This window comes from Epinephelus lanceolatus, chromosome 23, assembly GCF_041903045.1.
Source record: "Epinephelus lanceolatus isolate andai-2023 chromosome 23, ASM4190304v1, whole genome shotgun sequence".
Taxonomy (NCBI): Eukaryota; Metazoa; Chordata; class Actinopteri; order Perciformes; family Serranidae; genus Epinephelus; species Epinephelus lanceolatus.
In genome coordinates this window covers 11,268,691-11,288,216 of record NC_135756.1, presented here as the reverse complement: position 1 = coordinate 11,288,216, position 19,526 = coordinate 11,268,691, and the positions used below count along the sequence as shown (strand labels likewise).

General features: G+C 42.9%; 1 protein-coding gene across 1 annotated transcript in view; it reads right to left on the bottom strand.

The window, feature by feature from the left end:
- Window positions 1-19,269, bottom strand: part of kdm7aa (lysine (K)-specific demethylase 7Aa) — a 33,255-nt gene extending 13,986 nt beyond the window's left edge. Inside the window, exons 1-5 of the mRNA XM_033615021.2 lie at window positions 19,156-19,269; window positions 7,250-7,335; window positions 6,652-6,769; window positions 5,029-5,189; window positions 277-418 (exon numbers count right to left, since the gene is read on the bottom strand). Of these exons, the coding sequence (XP_033470912.2) occupies window positions 277-418; window positions 5,029-5,189; window positions 6,652-6,769; window positions 7,250-7,335; window positions 19,156-19,253 (605 nt within the window). The 5' untranslated portion in view covers window positions 19,254-19,269. The remainder of the gene's footprint in view (window positions 1-276; window positions 419-5,028; window positions 5,190-6,651; window positions 6,770-7,249; window positions 7,336-19,155) is intronic.
- Between the last annotated feature and the right edge of the window lie 257 nt (window positions 19,270-19,526).

Genomic DNA, 19,526 nt, shown 5'->3' with positions numbered 1-19,526 from the left:
ATACTTGTACCATTACAACCCTAGTGTGTAAGTTCATTCTTGACCTTTGAGACAGTAGTTTGACAAAAAAATGACTCCTGTTTGAGTTTGACTCTGTCTGACAAAATGGATGACACCTAAATTAAACTGCTAACTATGTTACATAATTGCCAAAGCTAGTTTACATAACTGTTTTCTGCAGTGTGACTCGTGCTGCATGTGTTTACTGGGAATCTGTGAATCTCACTGAGGCTCCTCCTTCGGCCAACAGAGTGAACAGACTGGAGCATAACTTACTTGGTGTCAGAGAACTCCAGGCTGATGAGGTTGAGGACCTTGGGTCGATCCGGGTTGGTGAAATACTTGATAAACTCGCTGAGCTTCATCTTGCTGTCTGCCTGCCGGGCCACATCTATCACATCGATGACTTTGTCGCCACCTAGATGGGAGATAATTACTGTTTAGTCCACATGATATCAGACAGGGAAGTCAGTGACTCTTGAATGAAGAATATCTCCAACTTTTTAATTGGCTGCTGAGTGGGCGTCAGGGTTTACTGGGGTCAGCGGCCTGCTGGCATCTTCATGTGCTTTTTGAGATCAGGCCCTGAGGGAAACTGGCACCAATATGGCAGCGTGGGGAGGGGTTGTACAACGAGGCGAGTGAGCCAATCTGTCAATCTGTCCGGACCGGCAGTCCCTGAGGAGGAGTGGGTGGAGGTGAGACGGCCGGTGCGTCTATGTGAGCGTGGGAGACCTTGAGTGTAGAAGGAAATCCGCGTATAGATGTGAGAAAGAGCGTGTGCATAGGCTTCATGTGGTGTGTTTACGCTTATGAGACAGAAAACAGATGCTTGAAAGAGAAAAGAAAAAAGAAGCTGAAACTCATCGAACACAGCTAACAGTTGGGACGCTACAAATCACACTCGGGTGACACATGGGGCCGGAAGTAAGACCCGGGTGCAGTGTGTGTGTGTAGCAAGACAGCTGGTTGTTGTATTTTCCCCACACCCCTCCCACTCACCTTTTTTATTACCCCTTTGCGTGCTCTCCCTCTCTCCCCCTCACACACACACACACACACACACACACACACGCACACACACAAACATGCACTTGCACTCACAGACACCTCTGAAGGCCCAGCTGGCCAGCGTCTGATGACAGAGAACAGCTGGAGTAAAGGCAGTCAGTCACACAGTGAGAGACAAAGCTGCCTGGAAACCACACAACGCCACGTTCAAACACCAGCTTCACAAAGCCAACAGCGAGAGAAAAAAACAAAATCAAACACCCAGCTCGAGAGACACTTGAGCTACCTGATGTCCCACAGCAATATATTACAACACACAGCCATGTACAAGAGGTCGTTCACTAAGGTAACTCTTGCAAATATGACCAGGAACTTGTTTCTCACACAATTAATTTAAAACCAGTTTAAGTTTCAGTGTTTTTCTTGTTAATCACCAATGCATATGTGGCCAAAAATCATTAACTCATTAGCTCTTCACCATCAATATGGCACCATTCTTATTACAGGGCTCCTACAGCAAAAGTCAAGTTAGATTTAAGACTTTTTAAATGCCACTCTGAAGTAAACTGAAGACAGAGGCTTACAGACAATTTTGCCCAGATATTTACTGTAAAAAAAAATCATGACTCGAGACCGGGTAAAACACAACTGGTAAATATGCAGCATTTGTTGGTGAGTTTTCTTGATTATTTTGTGTTACTCACTCTGCATGTGAGATTCCACTGCCTTTATTGCCATCCTGCCAAGTGGGAAAACTTTCTACATAAAACACACCAAGCCTCGTATGGACTGCCTTGTACTGATAAAACCCTACTTCCCATATCTTAGCATTTTTACGATTTTTGAAAGATTGATTTCAGACATTGTAAAACCAACTATTGCCAGGTTCAGACTATACGTTATCAGCTCAATTATGGCCTGAGGCACCCATCCTACGTGTGTCAGCTAAAATAGTGAACGACAAGTCTTGTGCGTGACAATCCATTGTTTTATCCCATGTAGTGTGTCATAGTTGATGACAACTGACGCCACGTCTGGGACACCTCATGACATCCGAACAGAAAGTCTAGCTAAGTCTATTTGATTTTCGTTTGTCTTCCACAACTCTCTCAGTCACAGCCGTCACTTTGACCAATAGAAACACAGAGCCAACACTGCTGCCATTTATAACTACATATTTCCTCTAGGGATGTTACCACGACAGAGTAAAAAGGAAAAACGCTGGCGGGATATAGCAGAGGCACTGCAGAGGCACACAGGTGAGTCCTGCCATTAGCATCAAGCTCACAAAAAATGTTAATTCTTCATAGTCTCGCTCACCAGACCTTTCTCAAGAAAAGAAAGGTCTGGCTGGGCCGACTCTCACTATAAGATTGGAGACAAAAACACCCCGGCTGCTTGCATTTCTTTCAACCAATCACAATCGTTCTGGGCGGTGCCACAGCAACGGTGCGCTTGCAAAAATATTGCCGGGGGGAAACAGGTTTTGGTGTGACACGCCCACAAAAATATCGCCTACAGGACGCGAACCATGGCAGAAAAATGGCTACATCCCCGCAAGATCAAACACCACAAAAGTTAGTAAAGGACGTGTTGACAACGGTTGAAAACTGCTACACAACCGGAGGCGGTAGGGCGGGACTTCAGCGGGTGGCTCGTTCCGCCCAATGAGAGGCTGATCTATGCAGCGAACTTCCGCCCGCTCAGACTAAATTCTTCATAATACTTTACAGAAGGATTGGGTAGGAAAACATACCATAGTGGCTGGGCCTTTACTCACAATAACTGCAGAGGGTACCAACTTCATTTTAAAACTACTACATCAGACTTTATTTCTCATTCCCTCTATAGTTATCCATTTTTATTTTTAATCCGCTCCATTTGAAATTAAAAGCCCCTTATAATTTCAGTGAAGAGCAAACTTTGTTGTGAAACATTTGCAGGAACTTCTTGTGAAGGATTCAGTTACGTTACTACAAAAACAGTTTGGCTGGGACATGAACACCTATAGGGACTGAAATAATAATAATAGTAATAAAAATAAACATAAGACACAAATAATGTGATGACATCACACACATTGTGAAAGACAACCCACAATGACTGCCCGTGGACCAACACTTAGTCTGTCAGCCAAGATTTTTTTGACTCCATAATCTGACATAGTGACTGCCCGAACGGACGAACATGTCATGAAGTCTGAACCCGGCATGAGGCCTTATTTTTAGACAATTGAATTCAATGCCTTTTAGGATGTTTAAGAATCCGCAGGGACCCTGTGGTGTTAAATATAAGGATGGGTACCACATGTACGATTTACATTATCACGTCATATATCACAGAGCCATCTGTGACCTCAGCACTCTGTCCGTTGCTCTGTAATTCATCCACATAGCGTTTCCTACACAAACCTTATGGGAAAAGTCTAAACATTATTTCTTAAGCGTTATCCAGCAGCTTCTTCAAAGGTAGTTTCAGGATCCCACAGATGTGTACTGTCTGCCTGGAATGATGAAGCATCTCCCCGGGGTCAGACCAACTTAAATCCAGTATTTCTATACAGAGGTTCAGGCTGATCTTTTTCACTGGACGTACATTAAGTCAGCTGCACAGATCAGGGTAGACGCTGGTGCAGACTGTGGAAATTAGGAGTTGGTTTTGCCCTGGAGCAACATTTGATCTTTCCGGTCAAAGAATAGATTTCTGTAAGATCAGGAAAACACCTTAAAAGATACAACTTGATGCTGTTATGCAGATAATAAAGTAACATTTTCACACGTGAAAAGTCTAGAAAGTTGTTCGGTTCGGTTTTGTTGTAACTGTAAGTAATTAGCGCCAAAACTAAATTAAAACTGACTGAGTATATCAGGTGAGAGGCTGAACTGTGTACAACAAAGAGTGGAAGCTCTCTGAGGCCCCGTCCCCCCTTCAAGGAGCAAAATGGTTTAGTCCACCCCTGCACTAGCATTCATCATTAATTGCAGCTAAAGCTGAGTGAGTGATCGCTTATTCTGACGCAGCACCAACGTACACTGATGTGTTTCCCTTAGAAAGTGAAAGCAAGGTTCAAAAAAGGGAAATAAATGAAGGAGAGATAAAGAAAGTAAACTGACTTGGTAAAAAAAATATTTCAAAATGTGCGTAAGAGAGACATGGATCAAGAGAGGAAGGGCGGGGGCCAGTCGAGACTGCTTATGCATGTGGCCCCGAATACAGTGCTATGGTACGCGCTATAACCAGCTTATATAGGCAGCAGCGTGACACATTGTCCCACATACATTATAACATGGCTGCCGGTCACAGATTTATATTTTGTTCAGTGTCTTGATCATACCAATCCTCAGTACAGTACTCATGTGACTTCCACTGACCATGCCTCGATGCCCACCCCAGGGCCCAATCACTGGCCACACACTAAGTTGGCTACACAACTGTTTGGACCCTTGTGACACACAGAAGACATCAGCATTCACTCCTGTTGTCCCATTGTCTTCTAACTGTAAGAAACGTAACCCGACACTCAGTCCCTGGTCACAACACCTGTGCCTTGGCTTAATGCTCAATAGGGCATGGGGGGAGAGATAAAGTGAAAGGGGGGGAGGGGGTGTCTGTAATCCGAACTTAATGATAAAAACACCAGTGGGCTCGGTAATGGGCTTGTAATAGGAGCTGGGAAGTGGCAGGCCGTCTCAATAAGGAAGCGTAGTGGTCATAGAGAGGGTAGTGAAAGCTTAGCCGTCACTCATTTAGAACTTATTCAGCCATCGCCTGATGCCTGATAAGTGGGTTAAAACCCCATGAACCTAGAAACCTGTCCTTATTGACACACAGATGGCGCCTGCTCAGTGATGGCCACTTAGCCGGCCGGTGTTGGGTGCTTTCATCAGCTTTTAAGCAGACTGAGGCTACTGTGCATCCCCACATCCTTCCCACAGGACAAACACTGGTGTGTTATTGTAAATCTGATACAGCAGACGGCACCTGTTTTAAAGCTTGTTCATTAAGAAGCGTCCTTACCCACATACTGCTCCACGTCTTTGACAGAGAAAGTGGGAGCTGGTAGTTTGAGTCCCAGGCCCTCCATCTCTGTGACCGCGATGGGGTAGCTGAAGCCGTGTCTCTCCAGGTACCTGGTCGTCACCTGCTCGCCCTTCATCTGCATCATGATCTCCTCGCCACTGAAACAAGATCATAACGAGCTCAGTAAATTTGATGTATGTACATTTTATTAAGACAGACTCACGACACCTTTAAAACCCCCTAAAACCATAGAGTGAACGTCCATATTTACTTGTTCTGTGCAAAAATGAAGCCAAAATATCCCTGATACGGTCACTCCCATCCTGCGTTGGTGACGTCATTTGGAACCAGAGTCTGCACAGTAGCGATCTCTCGGGAGCACTGATTTGCACACACAGCTGTCAATCATTACGTCAAACCAGTGGTGTAATTTAGTTACTACGGGCCCCAGTGCACACAACTGTGATTGGCCCTAGTGAGCACTACTTAAACTCACACCACCGGCAACTGTTTATAAAAATGCCAAAGGAATCTAATTTAGGAAGCTCTGCTACGTCTTCCTTCTGTTTGTTTCTCTGTTGTCCTTCCTTACTGCCACCTTTATGTATAAAAGGCATGGCTGCTCGCTGCTTACAGATGTGCTCAACATGTCAGCCTTGACAGATTTTGTGCCTGAACTAGCTACTGTATCGTGTCATCTTGTCACATGATCAAATACAGACTTGACACTAGATAACATCAACATATGTTACCCAACAATCTTCACTGCATACCTGTATATGACAAAAATATCAGAGAAAAGCCTCCACAGGCCCCAGTGCAACCACACTGCCCGCACTGTCTATACTTACGTCTCTGTATCGAACCCCCTTGTTACAGCAATAAATAAGTACAAATAAACCTATCACAAAAATAAACACTTGAACAAACATCAGCATGATGAGAACGACCTAAAATGACAGAAACCATATTTGATAAGCAGTAGTGGCATCGCTTCAGAGCCTACACAGATACCTGTAATACATATAGGCCACACCACCTCCTCACAAATGTACACTACACATCAGGACTACAGTGACTATGACGTTACCGTGCGGCGACTACAAGGTCTGTGATCTGTTGCCTTATTTTCACTGCATGGTTCAGCTTGACTCAACACTTTCAGTACAACTTCCTTTTTTTTCCCCCAATGCAAAATCCCCCTCAATGTAGGTGGGGTTCTCAGCTGACTGCCATAGTGACACCACAGGAAACTGTCACGATGTCATCTTTAATGCAACACTTGCTTTATCCTTTCAATGGCAACAATGTCTGTACTTGGTCAATTGTATGATGTAGCTACTGACGGTAGCGTGGCTATTCAAAAATGGTGGGTTTGTGCAAGATGTCCCTTGGTACAGAGAGTGTTTTTTGGTGATACCAATAAAGTATCAGGTACTATCCACAACTTTTGCAAGTGGAGAACCAAAAAAATGAGTCCAGTTGAGTTGAGTGGTGCCATACCATGCAGAGGAAAGGCAGCAATGAGGAAATCTTTATCCGATTAAACATACATGAACAAAGTTTGACCTTCAGTGGTTGGATTGGTACACATGTGCATGTATCTGAATTGATACCCACCTGGCGAAGGCCCTGTTCTGGAGCTCCTTGACAAACACTGGAGTGCCGGCCTGCACCGGCTTCGATCCATCGTCCAGCTCTGTGTAGTCATGCCTGTGGCGGTTGTTGCGCTTTTTCACTGCAGCAAACAAAACATCAGAGGTTCACAGGGTTGTTTCGTTTTAAATGCCGTCGCCCTCTTAAAGCTTGCTCTCCCAACAAAGTGGTAAATTACACACATCAACACCGCTTTTTGTGAGGACATTAATTCACTACTCAACCCCTGAGCTCAGAGATGGAGATGGAGGGGCTGGTCCAATCAAAGTGGAGGGCTTACAACACCATTCAATTAGCCTGCTAATGTCTGCCCTCTGGGCTCACTGAGGTTGACCCATCCCCCCGCCAAAAAACATCAGACTTGACTAACACCACAGAGAGTGTCCCTTTTCCCCTGTGAGCAGTCAGACATATGACGATGGGGGTGGGAGGGAAAACTGAATGGCAAGCGGGTTAGACATGTAAATGTAAGGCAGAGACAGAGAGTGTGTGATGGATGAGATACGTGTTGGGACAGAGACAGGAAGGAAACACAACACTGATGAGAAACAGCAGTACTCACTCAGGGAGGGTCCGTGTACGACATCACAGTTGGGACAGTGGTAAACATCGATATCCACAGCATGATGCTCTTCTACCTGCACACAGCTGGAGACGGACAGGAGATGCAGTCAGAACAAGTTCACACTTCTTCCAGCATTTTTAAACACAACAGGTTTGAGGAAGCGTTATAAGATAGAGGACAATTTGCTTTCATAACTTGAATTTAAGTCAATGTTTTAAACCAAACTGACTTAAATTATAGGCTAAATCAATTATCAAAATAGTTGCCAGTTAGTCTAATTATTTCTAGGCTTGTTGAATAAACCCCCCAAAATTGGGGTGCTATAAAAGTAGGTAGTTATCAGCTGCAGCATATCTTATTAGTGTCAGATCTTGAACAAAAATCCTGCCCATAAAACATAATTCGGAGTGCTGACTTAATTTGTGAGCAACATTGAGTTCTTTGTCTGACCTGGACAAGTTGGAACAGTTAAGCTCACAATCACTAATGTCAAGCTGTCAAATGCCATGTGTATTACCGGGGTAGATGTCTGGGGTTATTTGTTCGGGATAAACGAAGACTAAGAAAGAACAGTTTGGGTCTGGAAGATGACCTTTGTTCTGATCAATTTATCCAACAACTGCTGCCTCAGTGGTTTCTGAGACAGGAGCAGGAAACTTGAAGCACTTTCAAGCATTTGCATGATAATAAGGTGAGGGCACTAGCATGGTCCTGGCCCTGATTGACGCCACATTTACATCTTATCATTGAGACCACATTTGCGACCAACCAAGTCAGAAAAACTGTTCACATTAGCCTCTAAGTTAGTTAGAAGCTAGCTGAAGATATCTGGCCACTGTAGCTGGCAGTTCCATCCAAATAAAAGCTAATATAAAAACAAAACATAAAATTCAGCAAAGTAAACTGCTTATGAAGTATCTTATTATGGCTATTTAAATTATGAAGCTACGGGGCTAGCACTGTGTTGAACCATCTTGGAATAAAACATGAACACTAGCTAGTGGAGTGCTGCAGGAATGAGTCCTATAACATGAAAATGAGTTAGCATTTCTGCACTTCTGGTTTCCTCGTCTCAAAGTCATTGATTTTTTTTTGGTAGATGCCTGAAATAAGGTCTGTGGTTAACACAATCGTAAGAGACTTTCATGTTTTGTTCTACAACATGAAAACACATCCGTAAATACCCCAACCTCTATCAGTCAGCCTTAAATGCGGGCTTAATCCTTTTGCGTTGATGCAGAGCCTATGCTGTACCCTACGTCGTAGCCTGACGTGCACCTCTCCAGAAATGTAACTACATGTTGCGGCCACGCAGACCTCCTGTCTATTTTTGTAAGCTGAAACCATTTCCCTCAGTGGAAACAAAGCTTTTATTTACTTTAATTTCACAGATAAGAAACAATAAACTATGAAGACAATAAAGCCTCCACAAAAATAGCATTTTAAGTGTTGTGTGTGATTTATCCTGGCTTCATATGAGCAGAGGAAATCTCCGCTCGTCCCTAGGCTAATTTATACAATGTAAAATGCCATAGGCTTGTCCTAATAACATGAGCATGTTGTATTTGTTTAGAAAACATGTTTAGTATAAGACAGCTGTTTTGTCAGTGAACCTTGTGAGCTGTAATGGAGCCGAATTTTGTACCGATACCTTTGTTAAATGTTGCTGTTGTCACTGGCTCCATATGAGTAGAGGAAAAGTCCACTAGCCCCTAGGCTAATGTATACAATGTAAAATGCCATAGGCTTGTGCTAATAACGTTAGCATGTTGTATTTGTGGGGAAAATGTGTCCAGATAAAGACAAGTGTTTGTCTGTGAATGCTGCGAGTTATAGTGAAGCCAATTTGTGTACCTGTGTTTGAAATTGTCTCTATTAAGCCATGTTTAATGTGTGTTTAATGTGTGTTTTGAATCAACGTAACTTTACAGAACTTCACAGAAACCCCGCCACCGACTAGTGTTTGGAGGTGTAACTGCAGAGTGACACAGACACACCACCACACAAGTATAAATGTTCACAATGGTGTAGGTTATGGTGTGGGGTCTGCTGCACAAGTTTATATCCCCTCTTTAATGTATCTTGAAAAAGAAGGTTGTTAACAAGTGGCTAACGTAGACAACACAGCATCATCACACTGACCACGGCTTTAATGCCTTTTGGTGGTGGCAATGTTGAATGCAACCGCGGTGCAGTTTGTTTATAGCATAACATTTAAGGATAGACCGATACATCGGCAGGCCGATATTTGAGTTTTTTTACTTGTATCGGCATCGGCCGATACACGCGTGGGTTTGCGGATTTATTTTTCCCTGGCACTTTTTTTCATTTGAAAGTATGTGGTTAAGTTGAACAAAGCTGTTGAATCCTACTGTGTACAGTAGCTGTTGTTTTATTTATGCTTCAGCTTAAATATTTGTTTATTTTATAAAGACATTACTGGAAGATTTAAGAGCACTGAACTCTTTTTTTTATTTGAATGTACAATAATAATAATAATAATAATAATAATAATATTCTACCTGTTCTACCCCAACTTTCCATCTTGTTTAAGTATTTTTTACTGTTCAATAAATGTTTCTTATTTTAAACTTGAGACCTGTAATATTTGTTATCATTGTGTCATTTTTTTTAATGTAAATTGAGGGAGCAAAAGCAGTATCGGCCCCAAATATCGGCTCAAGAAAATCGGCAGTCCATAATCGGTCATCGGCTAAGGGTGATGGAAAAAAATCGGTTTCGGCATCAGCCCTAAAAAATCCATATCGGTCTATCCCTAATAACATTAGCTTTTTACTTCTGATGATTGCATCAACAAGAATCCTAAAAGTGGCGTTAATTTGTGAAGATTATCTCACTGAGCAAAACAAGCAAGTATCTTAAACTTATATTTGACACACAGCTCATTTTCTGCAATAGTCCTGGGTTTTTCTGTCAAGGAAATGGGGGTGACATGCTGGCCTACAAGGAAATGTCATCCCTGCAGCACTCTCTTGGAATAACAGCAACTTTTCCTGTTCTTCCCCTTCTGCCATCATTACGTAAATGCTAAATAAGGTCAAAACCTTGGCAGAGCATCAACTGCTTCTGTAGATAGTGAGGTTTGTTGTTGGATCTGCAAAAGCGTCATTCATACCGCTACCCCCGACTGTTCTGCAGCGGCCAAACCGCAGGCACCAGCACACATGCATTCCTCTGTTACATACCAGAGCCCCATTCCAGAGCAGCATGAACAGCAACCGCGTTGCCATTCAGCGTGAACGGACACCAGTGGCTATTTAGAGTTACAAAAACTGCAAGCTGCATGTTTGTGTGACTCAAGCATGTGCACGGGTCATTTTTATAGTTAAGTGGTGTGACGGAGAGGTCACACACAAATCTGTGCTTAACAGGCTCCCATTGTCTTTTTAAAGTGCTTTTTGAGATTTGAAGAAAACGTCTGTTTCTAATGAGATCATAGTGTGTGTCCTCACTTGACCTGCAAATAACTGTTTCTAATATTCTTACAGCAATCTGTGGACGTTTCTTTGCTTTGGTTTGTCCATCTCCATGCACAAATATGACCAAAACAAAAACTTAGATGTTTGGATAGGCAACATGTGGTTTGGAAAAAAGTATTTGAAGCCAGTTAACAGATAGGTCACTTACTACTGGCTTGATTAGACCCAAAAAAAAACAACATTAGTTATAACTGTACTAATCTGACCTCTCACATAGCTGGAGCAAATTTAATTATTTCACTTCCCCTGCTTTCGGCTAATTAAGAAGCATGTCGCTAAGCACCATTTGCACTGTGATGGCTGACCCTATGGAAAGTAAACACCATGCAACCACAACAAAACTGCATGCAAACTGACTTTAAACGTCAAATATCCCATCTTCAAACCATTATCAGGACAGTGAAGCTTAGTTTTGCCCTCTAGTATAGCGGCACAGGGTGTAACTGAAGGATTTATGGCTGACAAATCCTCTGTTTTGAAAAGGTGAAGGACTGCAGGAGTTAGGGAGCTGACCGCAGCCTGCTATCAGCTTTGATCTACAAGAAATTGCAGGAAACTGTAAAGGAAATAAAGCCCAGGGCCATTAACTCATCAGGAAGTGGTGAGCTTGTGTGAATGCTGGCCCCCATCACCCCGGTGCACTAACAGGATATCAACAGTAGCTGCCTCTCCCCAGTTTGCTTCATGCAGCCTGTTATTATTGGCTGTGTTTGCAATGCAGACAATCATATATCACTGTCAAGATTTTTATCAGGACATGCCTTTAGCTCTAACAATCACCCATAGTAACTTAATAAACAAATATATTTATAGTTAGCGATGGAATATTTGATTTGCAGTTAAGTAGACTTGTTTATGGTAGAGTTATCTTTTATACAAAGTACTTTTTGCCTCCAACAGCTACAGATAGAACTATAAAAATAGGAAATGGCAAAAAAAGAAGTGCTCCTGCTCCTGCACGTGAGCAAGCGGATGACCAACAATAACACTGTATTAAACCGAGCTCATGTATCAGGAATCTTGGTGCACATTTGGCTGTTCGCTGGGGGAAAGCATGAGTCACAGCTCTCCGCCGCTGGGTCGGTGGAGCAGTGTGAGAGCAGTGCAAGCTCAGCTGAGGTGACCTTGTTGTCCTCATCTGACTTGGTACTTTCCTCCTTTATGTAATGCCACAGCGGGAAATCAGGGCACTGTGCCACATACGCCGGCCTGACTCAGCTGATGTGTCACCTGTAACGATTAATACACCACACGGCACTGAGGCTGGTGAAACTGTGTGGAGATAGAGAATGTAAAAAATAAGAGTGGGTGGTAGGGGGGGATCAGCTGAAAGGGAAAGAGGGCCAAGTATTTCCTGCCTTGCACAGGCTTGGTGATGTATTGCATCACTGCAAAGTGTGCAAACAGTTCTTGCACGAACTACATTTGGTCGGAAAGCAATCAGAGCGAGGATAAGATTGGAGACAACTGAGCTGACGTCACCATAATACTTAATAAGCAGTGTTATCATATGTTGCGGGACTACAACAGAGCATATTGTGATAGAGAGATGACACAGAGTACAGTCAATATGTCCCACAGAGATAAAAACAAAGCCAGACTGGAGACATTGGGGTTACTCTGTGACGGCACTGCAGCAGATTACCAAGCAAAACTTCCTGAATGAGAGGAGATGTGTGTACTTGGCTAAAACCCCTGCCATCAACAGCCCCTCTCCCTACACTTCCTCTCATCAAGGGCCTCCTTCCTGTGTGACTGAGAGGGCTTATTCATTAGTGCATGCACTGTGAGGGGTTCATTGTCCTCCATGATCAGTGCAGAAACACAAAAGCTGGAGGCGGGCATCACCATTATTTTCAGCTCTAAATAACCGCTCTACATGGGGCGGCGACACGCCTACATTAGGGAACTGGCAGATCCCTAATGGATGGGTGGGAGAGATGGAGATAGAGAGGAGATGAGGGCAGTTAAACACACCTGGCTATCTTTATCCACCCCAGAGGAGCACCTGACTCCTACGGCCCTTTTCCTAATGCACTCAACCAAAGCTTACATAAACAGAGCTGGACTTGGACGACAGTAAGAACCACTGAGCCCTGACAGATGGATAGGGATCTGTCATTTTGGCCTCGCTGGTTAAATCATTTTAGCTAGCTGTGCGTAAAAATGACATAACATCCCCGCAGCAGTTAGAGCTTGAAGGAGCCCTCTCTGTAGTCAGCTGGTAAACAACAAAAGAGGATCACTTTGTTGTTTATGGGGCGTCAGGGAGCCCTGGGGAGTTTTAACGGCTTAATTGTTTTTGGTGCAGGTTGAACTGAGGCTCCAAGCACTGGGGCTCTACTTTCACACATGTCTTCAACATGGTTGTCTTAAGGCCCCCGGTGCCGCTGTAAAAGCTACAAAGCCTTCAGTCTTGTTACTGTCTGCGGCTGAAAAACATCAGACAACAATCTCGGTCTGAACTCAACTACACATGGACTGGCTTGGATGCAATCCTCTACGCTTGTCAATGAGCATTTTTCAATAGATCATAAATTACAATGGGTTTGTTGTTCTGAACATAGAACGACTAAAGCGGAGTTTATACATATGCATCAGTCGACAAGGTGCCTACAACATAGGCTCTGTGTAGACGCCTACCCTATACCGTAGCCTACGGTGCATCTCCTCAGAAATATAACTTCATGTCATGGCGACGCAGACCTCCTATTATTATTTTCCCTCACTCAAACAAAGCTTTAATATACTTTATTTCCCAGATAAGACAATAAAGCAACAACAAAATGGCAACTGAATTCTGTGCGTGAGTTATCCTGGCTTCATAGTAGAGGAAAGTCGACTAGCCTTATATATGCCACAGGAAATGTCATAGGCTGATGCTAACAACATTAGCATGTTGTTTTGTCAGTGAACACTGTGAGTTATAATTGGGCTGAATTTTGCAACATTACCTTTGTTAAATGTCACTGTTGTTCCCAGCTTCATATGAGTAAAAGAAAACTTAGCTAAATGCTAATTTACGCAATGTAAAATGTCATAGGCTTGCAAAAATAATGTTAGCATGTCGTATTTGCAGGGACAACGTATCTTGTGAAAAGGACAAGTGTATTGTTTGTGAACCTTGTGAGTTATAACAGAGTTGAACTTAGTATTTTTGTTTAGTATCGTCGCTATTAAGTCATTATTTATGTGTGTTTAAAGTGTGTTAATTGAATGAATCAAACCTATAAATGCTCACAACAGTGTTGGCCTCTTGCATAGACTCTTCGTAGAGCCTACACACGACTTTAAATCAGCCTTAAGACACTGAAACTGTAATATTAAGTTGTCCAAGATTACATTTCAGCCAGTCATTGCTGTTTTCCATTGATTTTGATTCAATGTGGCGCAGAGAGATCCAAATCTACTCCCAAATGAAGTGAAATAGAGTGATATTTCTGGGCTGAGTTTATTTTATGGCAGAACAGCTAATCTTTTAATATCATAATTCAATCTGACTGCTAATCAATACACGAGGCTGTTGACCCCTAATCAACATTGATCAAACTGAATGTAATGCAGTTTCCCTGCCCCCAGAGACATCCTTGCTAATGAATGTAAACATAGCTTTTAACAGGAGCTACAAGGCTGCTCTTTACTTTGGCCAATTAACTAATAAGACATCTAAACAGACGACCCAAAATGTTGCTTTTTGAGGACAACAGTGGTTAAAAAAAAAAGGAGAATTCTCCTGCTCGTCCATCCACCCACTTAGCGTAAATACTTAAAAAGGCACTCTGTAGAGGCTATCCATCTCTCTTTAGTGTGCTCACAATCTGTGCGACGTTGACGGATGGTGCATTGAACTTGGCTAGCCGGAGTGCCCATCAATCACTCCCTCCGTCCCATTGAGCCCTGCTAGTCTATCAACACCCCCACCGTCCATACCTAAAGCAGACAACGGGCTGACTGGAGTGCCTGACACCTACGCCAGGGTAAACCCTGTGATCTGACGTGACCCAGTGAGGATTTCCAGCACAGCGTTGACGTAAATTGGCATCTTGGACACAATCCATTTACAGAAGCAGGTCTTGTAATTAGGTGAGGCTCTAAATGGGAAATAACAGAGTTCAAACTAACATGTGTAATCCAAACTACAGGCTCCAGTTAGTAGTGTGTTTTGGTGGTTAAGGAGTCCTTCAGGGCAGTAGTAGCCAACCTAGGGTCTGAGAGATAAATCTGGGTGGATTGAGAGGATGTATTTCAACTTATGTATATGTTTCATTTCTTAATTCATTAATCTTTCTTGTTAACTGGTGGATAGTTTAACCGCTTCCTTAAATGTTTTGGATTAAACTATTCAAGAAGGGGAATCAGTCTTTGGATGACCAGTATCACAATTCATGGACATATCAAATCTGATGTGCAGCTCCACACAAGCCATAATTTAGTTTACCTGAAATTGCTAAAGCAATAACTCACATGATAATGACTAATCTAGTGACTGCTTACATTTACCACCATTTAATCCTGTAGAGCTCAACAAAGAAAGCCCACAGCTTGAACAGCTCTGACCCTAGAAGTATATTTCCCATTTCTTGACTCCACTGATGTTTCAGAAAATACATATATAAAAAGCTGTAACTTAAGCCTGGCACAAAAAAATATTGGAAACCAGAAAAGGTACAAGCATGCGTACATGATTATCACAAGAGTGAAGAAACCACTAGTTCCATTAACAACCGGGAATGAATGAATTCCCCATGAGTGTGGCGGTGAAGAACCATAATACTTGATTATAATAAACGGAAATTTGTGATGCAGTTAGAATAAAATAGCTAGGTAACGTTATGCAAATATTATGTGAGTTAACAGCTGTATAGGATTAGCAGCTAGCTAGTAGGGCTGGGTTTTGTTTAGAAAAATTACGATACCAGTACTAGTACCAAATCCCTTCACTAGATACCAATACCAATAGAGTACTTCATTCAATACCTATAATATGAATGGAGGAGCGTTTAGTGTCACCACACCTTTGAACAGTTTGGTGGTATCTCATTTCATCAACTACACCATGCTCAACTTTACCACACCAGACTGTATGGGTTGTAGCTGCTGCTTGAGTGTGTGCCCCGCTCTGGGGATAGTTGTGAAAATCTGTCAGCCATACACAGTGACAGGGCTAACTATTAGCATCACACAGCTGACGTTACCTAGCGGTTATTAATGGGTTGAACGACAAAGTAGAGCCATTTCAGCATCAGTGTGAATTTGTTGGGACCATTTAACAGCACGGTGCTGGATGTTAGCTGCTGCTGCAGTGTTAGCTCATGCTAACCAGGTACATGTTAAACTGACTGTTCATGGGAGGAGTGTGACTCCAGAAATGGCAGCAACAGAAAGTTTTCTGATCCAGCAAGGAGTCGGGACGGTCCGGGTACACACTCCCAGTGCAAGAAAGTTTCACTGGGGACATTCTGATGCAACTTGGTTCTGGGCTATTTTGGTTGATATCTTACAACATATCATATACCAATACCTGGCCCTACTAGCTAGCTAACGTAAGCTAGTGGTTGCTCTGTGGTAAAAGTAATGTAAATGACTGTAGAGTTTCAGTGGTAGCATTACTTGCCATTCGTGGTTGTGTTAAACATTTCCATTGTAACTGTGAGCTTCACTAATCAGAGATGTCGCTGTTGCACTACACTGTGGGTAGCACAGTACTTCTTCATGACATTAAACATCGTAAAACAAGGTTGATATCACACAGACTTGTGGCTTCTACAGGAGCATATACCATCATTTCACAATCTCGTAGCTTGTGATGAGTCTATCTTTGATGATTGCAACATTACGGCTCATAATCAAAATCTCGATTCAGAATATGAATGGGAACTTAACTTCTGGAACGTCACCGCTGAGCTCTGTATGCAACTGCATTTGAGTGATGCATTGATCAATTGCATCAAATTCACACTCAATTTCACTACCCTACATAAAAACTATAACAAGTTACATGGAGTGAGGTATTCAGATTTTATATGTGGGAAAAAGAGAGACCTACTTTTACTTGATACTGACGAATACCTTGAGTTGTATCAATATCGAGAAGGAAAAACTTAGATTGGTGCATCCTTACTACATTTCACTTTTACATCAATGACAAAATCATCTCTCATATGTGGGTGTCTAATAGTCCAGGGAGTAGTGTCTGTATATAGTGTGATACAACACTAAACTCAGGGGTCGTGTGTGTCAATACAAGCATTTAAAAGCAAGATAAGACCTTATCTAAACCAAAATTGTTCCTTATGCTTTCCAGTTCACCGCACTGGTCACAACAGATAAACCACACAGTGTTCTGCCAACCATGCCCAAGTCCTCATCTGGTTAAAGGCTGTTCTGTGTTCTGAGATACAGGTGATGGAAAACAGGACACTCTCCAGAAACTCAGGCAGCGAGACAAAGTCCCCCACACAAACAACTCAGCTAACGAACTGACAAACAGGCACCGGGAGGTTGAGCTCCTCTCCTTCCACTCCATCGGCGTGCCATCATCCACAGCCAGAGAATATCCCTTTCCTTCTGGCCAGCCTCGTGGGAAAGAGGCAGGAAATGTGGCTGGTTTTGGAGCTTTCCTCTTTATGTGTGTGTGTATCTGCTTATTAGTCATCAATGGGGGAAGCTCCAACATTTGTTCCTTTTCTTGCCGGCACATGACACACAGCCAGCCAGTCTCTTTTGGCTCCCGATACGCCACAAATTCTGGCCGCCAAGTTTTTTGGCAGCGCTCTTAATGTGGTTACGCAATGGCTTCCGTCATTTCAACACGAGCAAAAACAGATTATTGTATTCATAAACAGTTGCCGTGGAGATGCGCCCACACAGGCTGATTCAAGGGACTGAGGAACGGGATGTCTAACTTTTGTCTGAGACGGCCTATGGATTTCCACATTGATAAAAAAAAAAAGTGACAGTCAAACAAAATCAGGTCTTTCTAGTTACCTCTACTTACATTTATCATACATGTTCTTGATACTAAAGAAAAAACTTTTTATTTCTTTCTCTGGATCGGAGCCTGACTTCCTGACTTGCTAATAACCATCTCAGCTGGCTTTATAGTGCCAGATAAAGGGGTTAAACCTTATCATTTAATTAAAAGTACAAATAACTAGGTCACTCTGTCACTCCAAAACAGTACAGAACGATCTTGACACCAAAGCGTGGGATGTTCATGACAGTATCGGGTGTGGACTCAAGCATGCATGACTGAAATCTGACATTTTACGTTGCCATACATGCTCAGACAGAGAAATAACATTCTGTATTACACAACCGTGAATTTCCCAGTATGATTTTGACAGCCACCACCCACCCACACACAGCATGAATCACAAAAAGCATCTACAACCCCACTGGTCCACTTGTAATCTCAGTTATGAGAATACAGCATTATTAAAAACGAGAAAATAGGACAAAACACGTTCATGGGACTCATGTATGCCTGGTGCCTTTAAATAATCCCCCTGATCACCACTAGGAGTCCCCTACCATGTGCCTTCTCTGCCTGAAAGGGGGATTTAAATTTCTCAAGCTGTCAATCAAAAGGCCGACCATAACAAGCTCCTTGTTCTCTCCCATTTGCTTTCTGATAAAGTAAACCACAAAAAAACACATCAAAATACAAATAAGCGTCAGCTGCATTCACATCTTAAAATCAGCATGTATTAAAACTGAATCCTAACTAATCAGGTGTAACAATAACCCACATATTTTGTCCAGACACACAGAAGTTATGCATGATATCTAGCTTGTGTGAAGAAGTTTAAAATGTTGGCTGCGGTTGCCATTACCTTGAGTAACCTAACTTAGTGAGCCACATAGCGAACCCGGAGCCTCACAGTGGTGTACAACGACTGGTTTAACTGGATCTTAATCTGTTAAATCTCAATAAAACCAACAGTGGATTCATGTCTGAAGTGACTGTAAAGAGCTGGCATACGTGCAGCGTCTCTGTGTCGCGTTGACCCCGCCAAGCTTTTGATTTCTCAGCTTGACTGACACAGCTCGGCAACCCTGATAGATCCGCACATTTCAAACTATTTGCTATCAGCTATATTTTGGGCAATAACGTTTATTATCAACGTAGTAACGTAGAGCAGAGACCGGTGGTGTGTTTTAGGGTCACTGGCAGAACAATGGGGTGAATTAAAGCCATTTTCAGAGAGCGAAGCCCCACTTTCTTTGGCAAAGTCGTGTCAATAGACGGTTTAAAACCCCCGTCGCCCAGCGCTAGCGCTAGCAAGCTAAGTTAGCTACCAGTCAACAACGCTCACAGAGCCGTCGCCTTTCTTTAATAAACAACCAGTGTTTGTCGCTTCCGACGAGCCACACCTGTACAAGACATCATAGCCAACGTACCTGCCGTGAAACCAATCTTTACAGATGTCGCACTCGATCATAAACCGGCTCACATCGTAGGGCTGCCGGCAGACACAGTACAGCGGGGCCGCCGCCATCTTCCTACTGTCCCCAAACAACGCAGGAATGAAGCGGGGCGGGGATTTAACCCACCGTCCGGAAACAGCCGAGGGGAGAGCCGAGCGCACACGAGGATGCTCCGTTCTAGGCAATCCCACCTCTGACGTCAGTTTCCAAATTATTCATTTCCATCTGGTTGTGTAGGCACACACCAACAATAGAAACAAACTTTTTTTTTGTTTCCAACAAAGGAATTACATAATGGTATTATTTTGGGCATTTTGTAAATATTACAATCTGATGATTCGGAG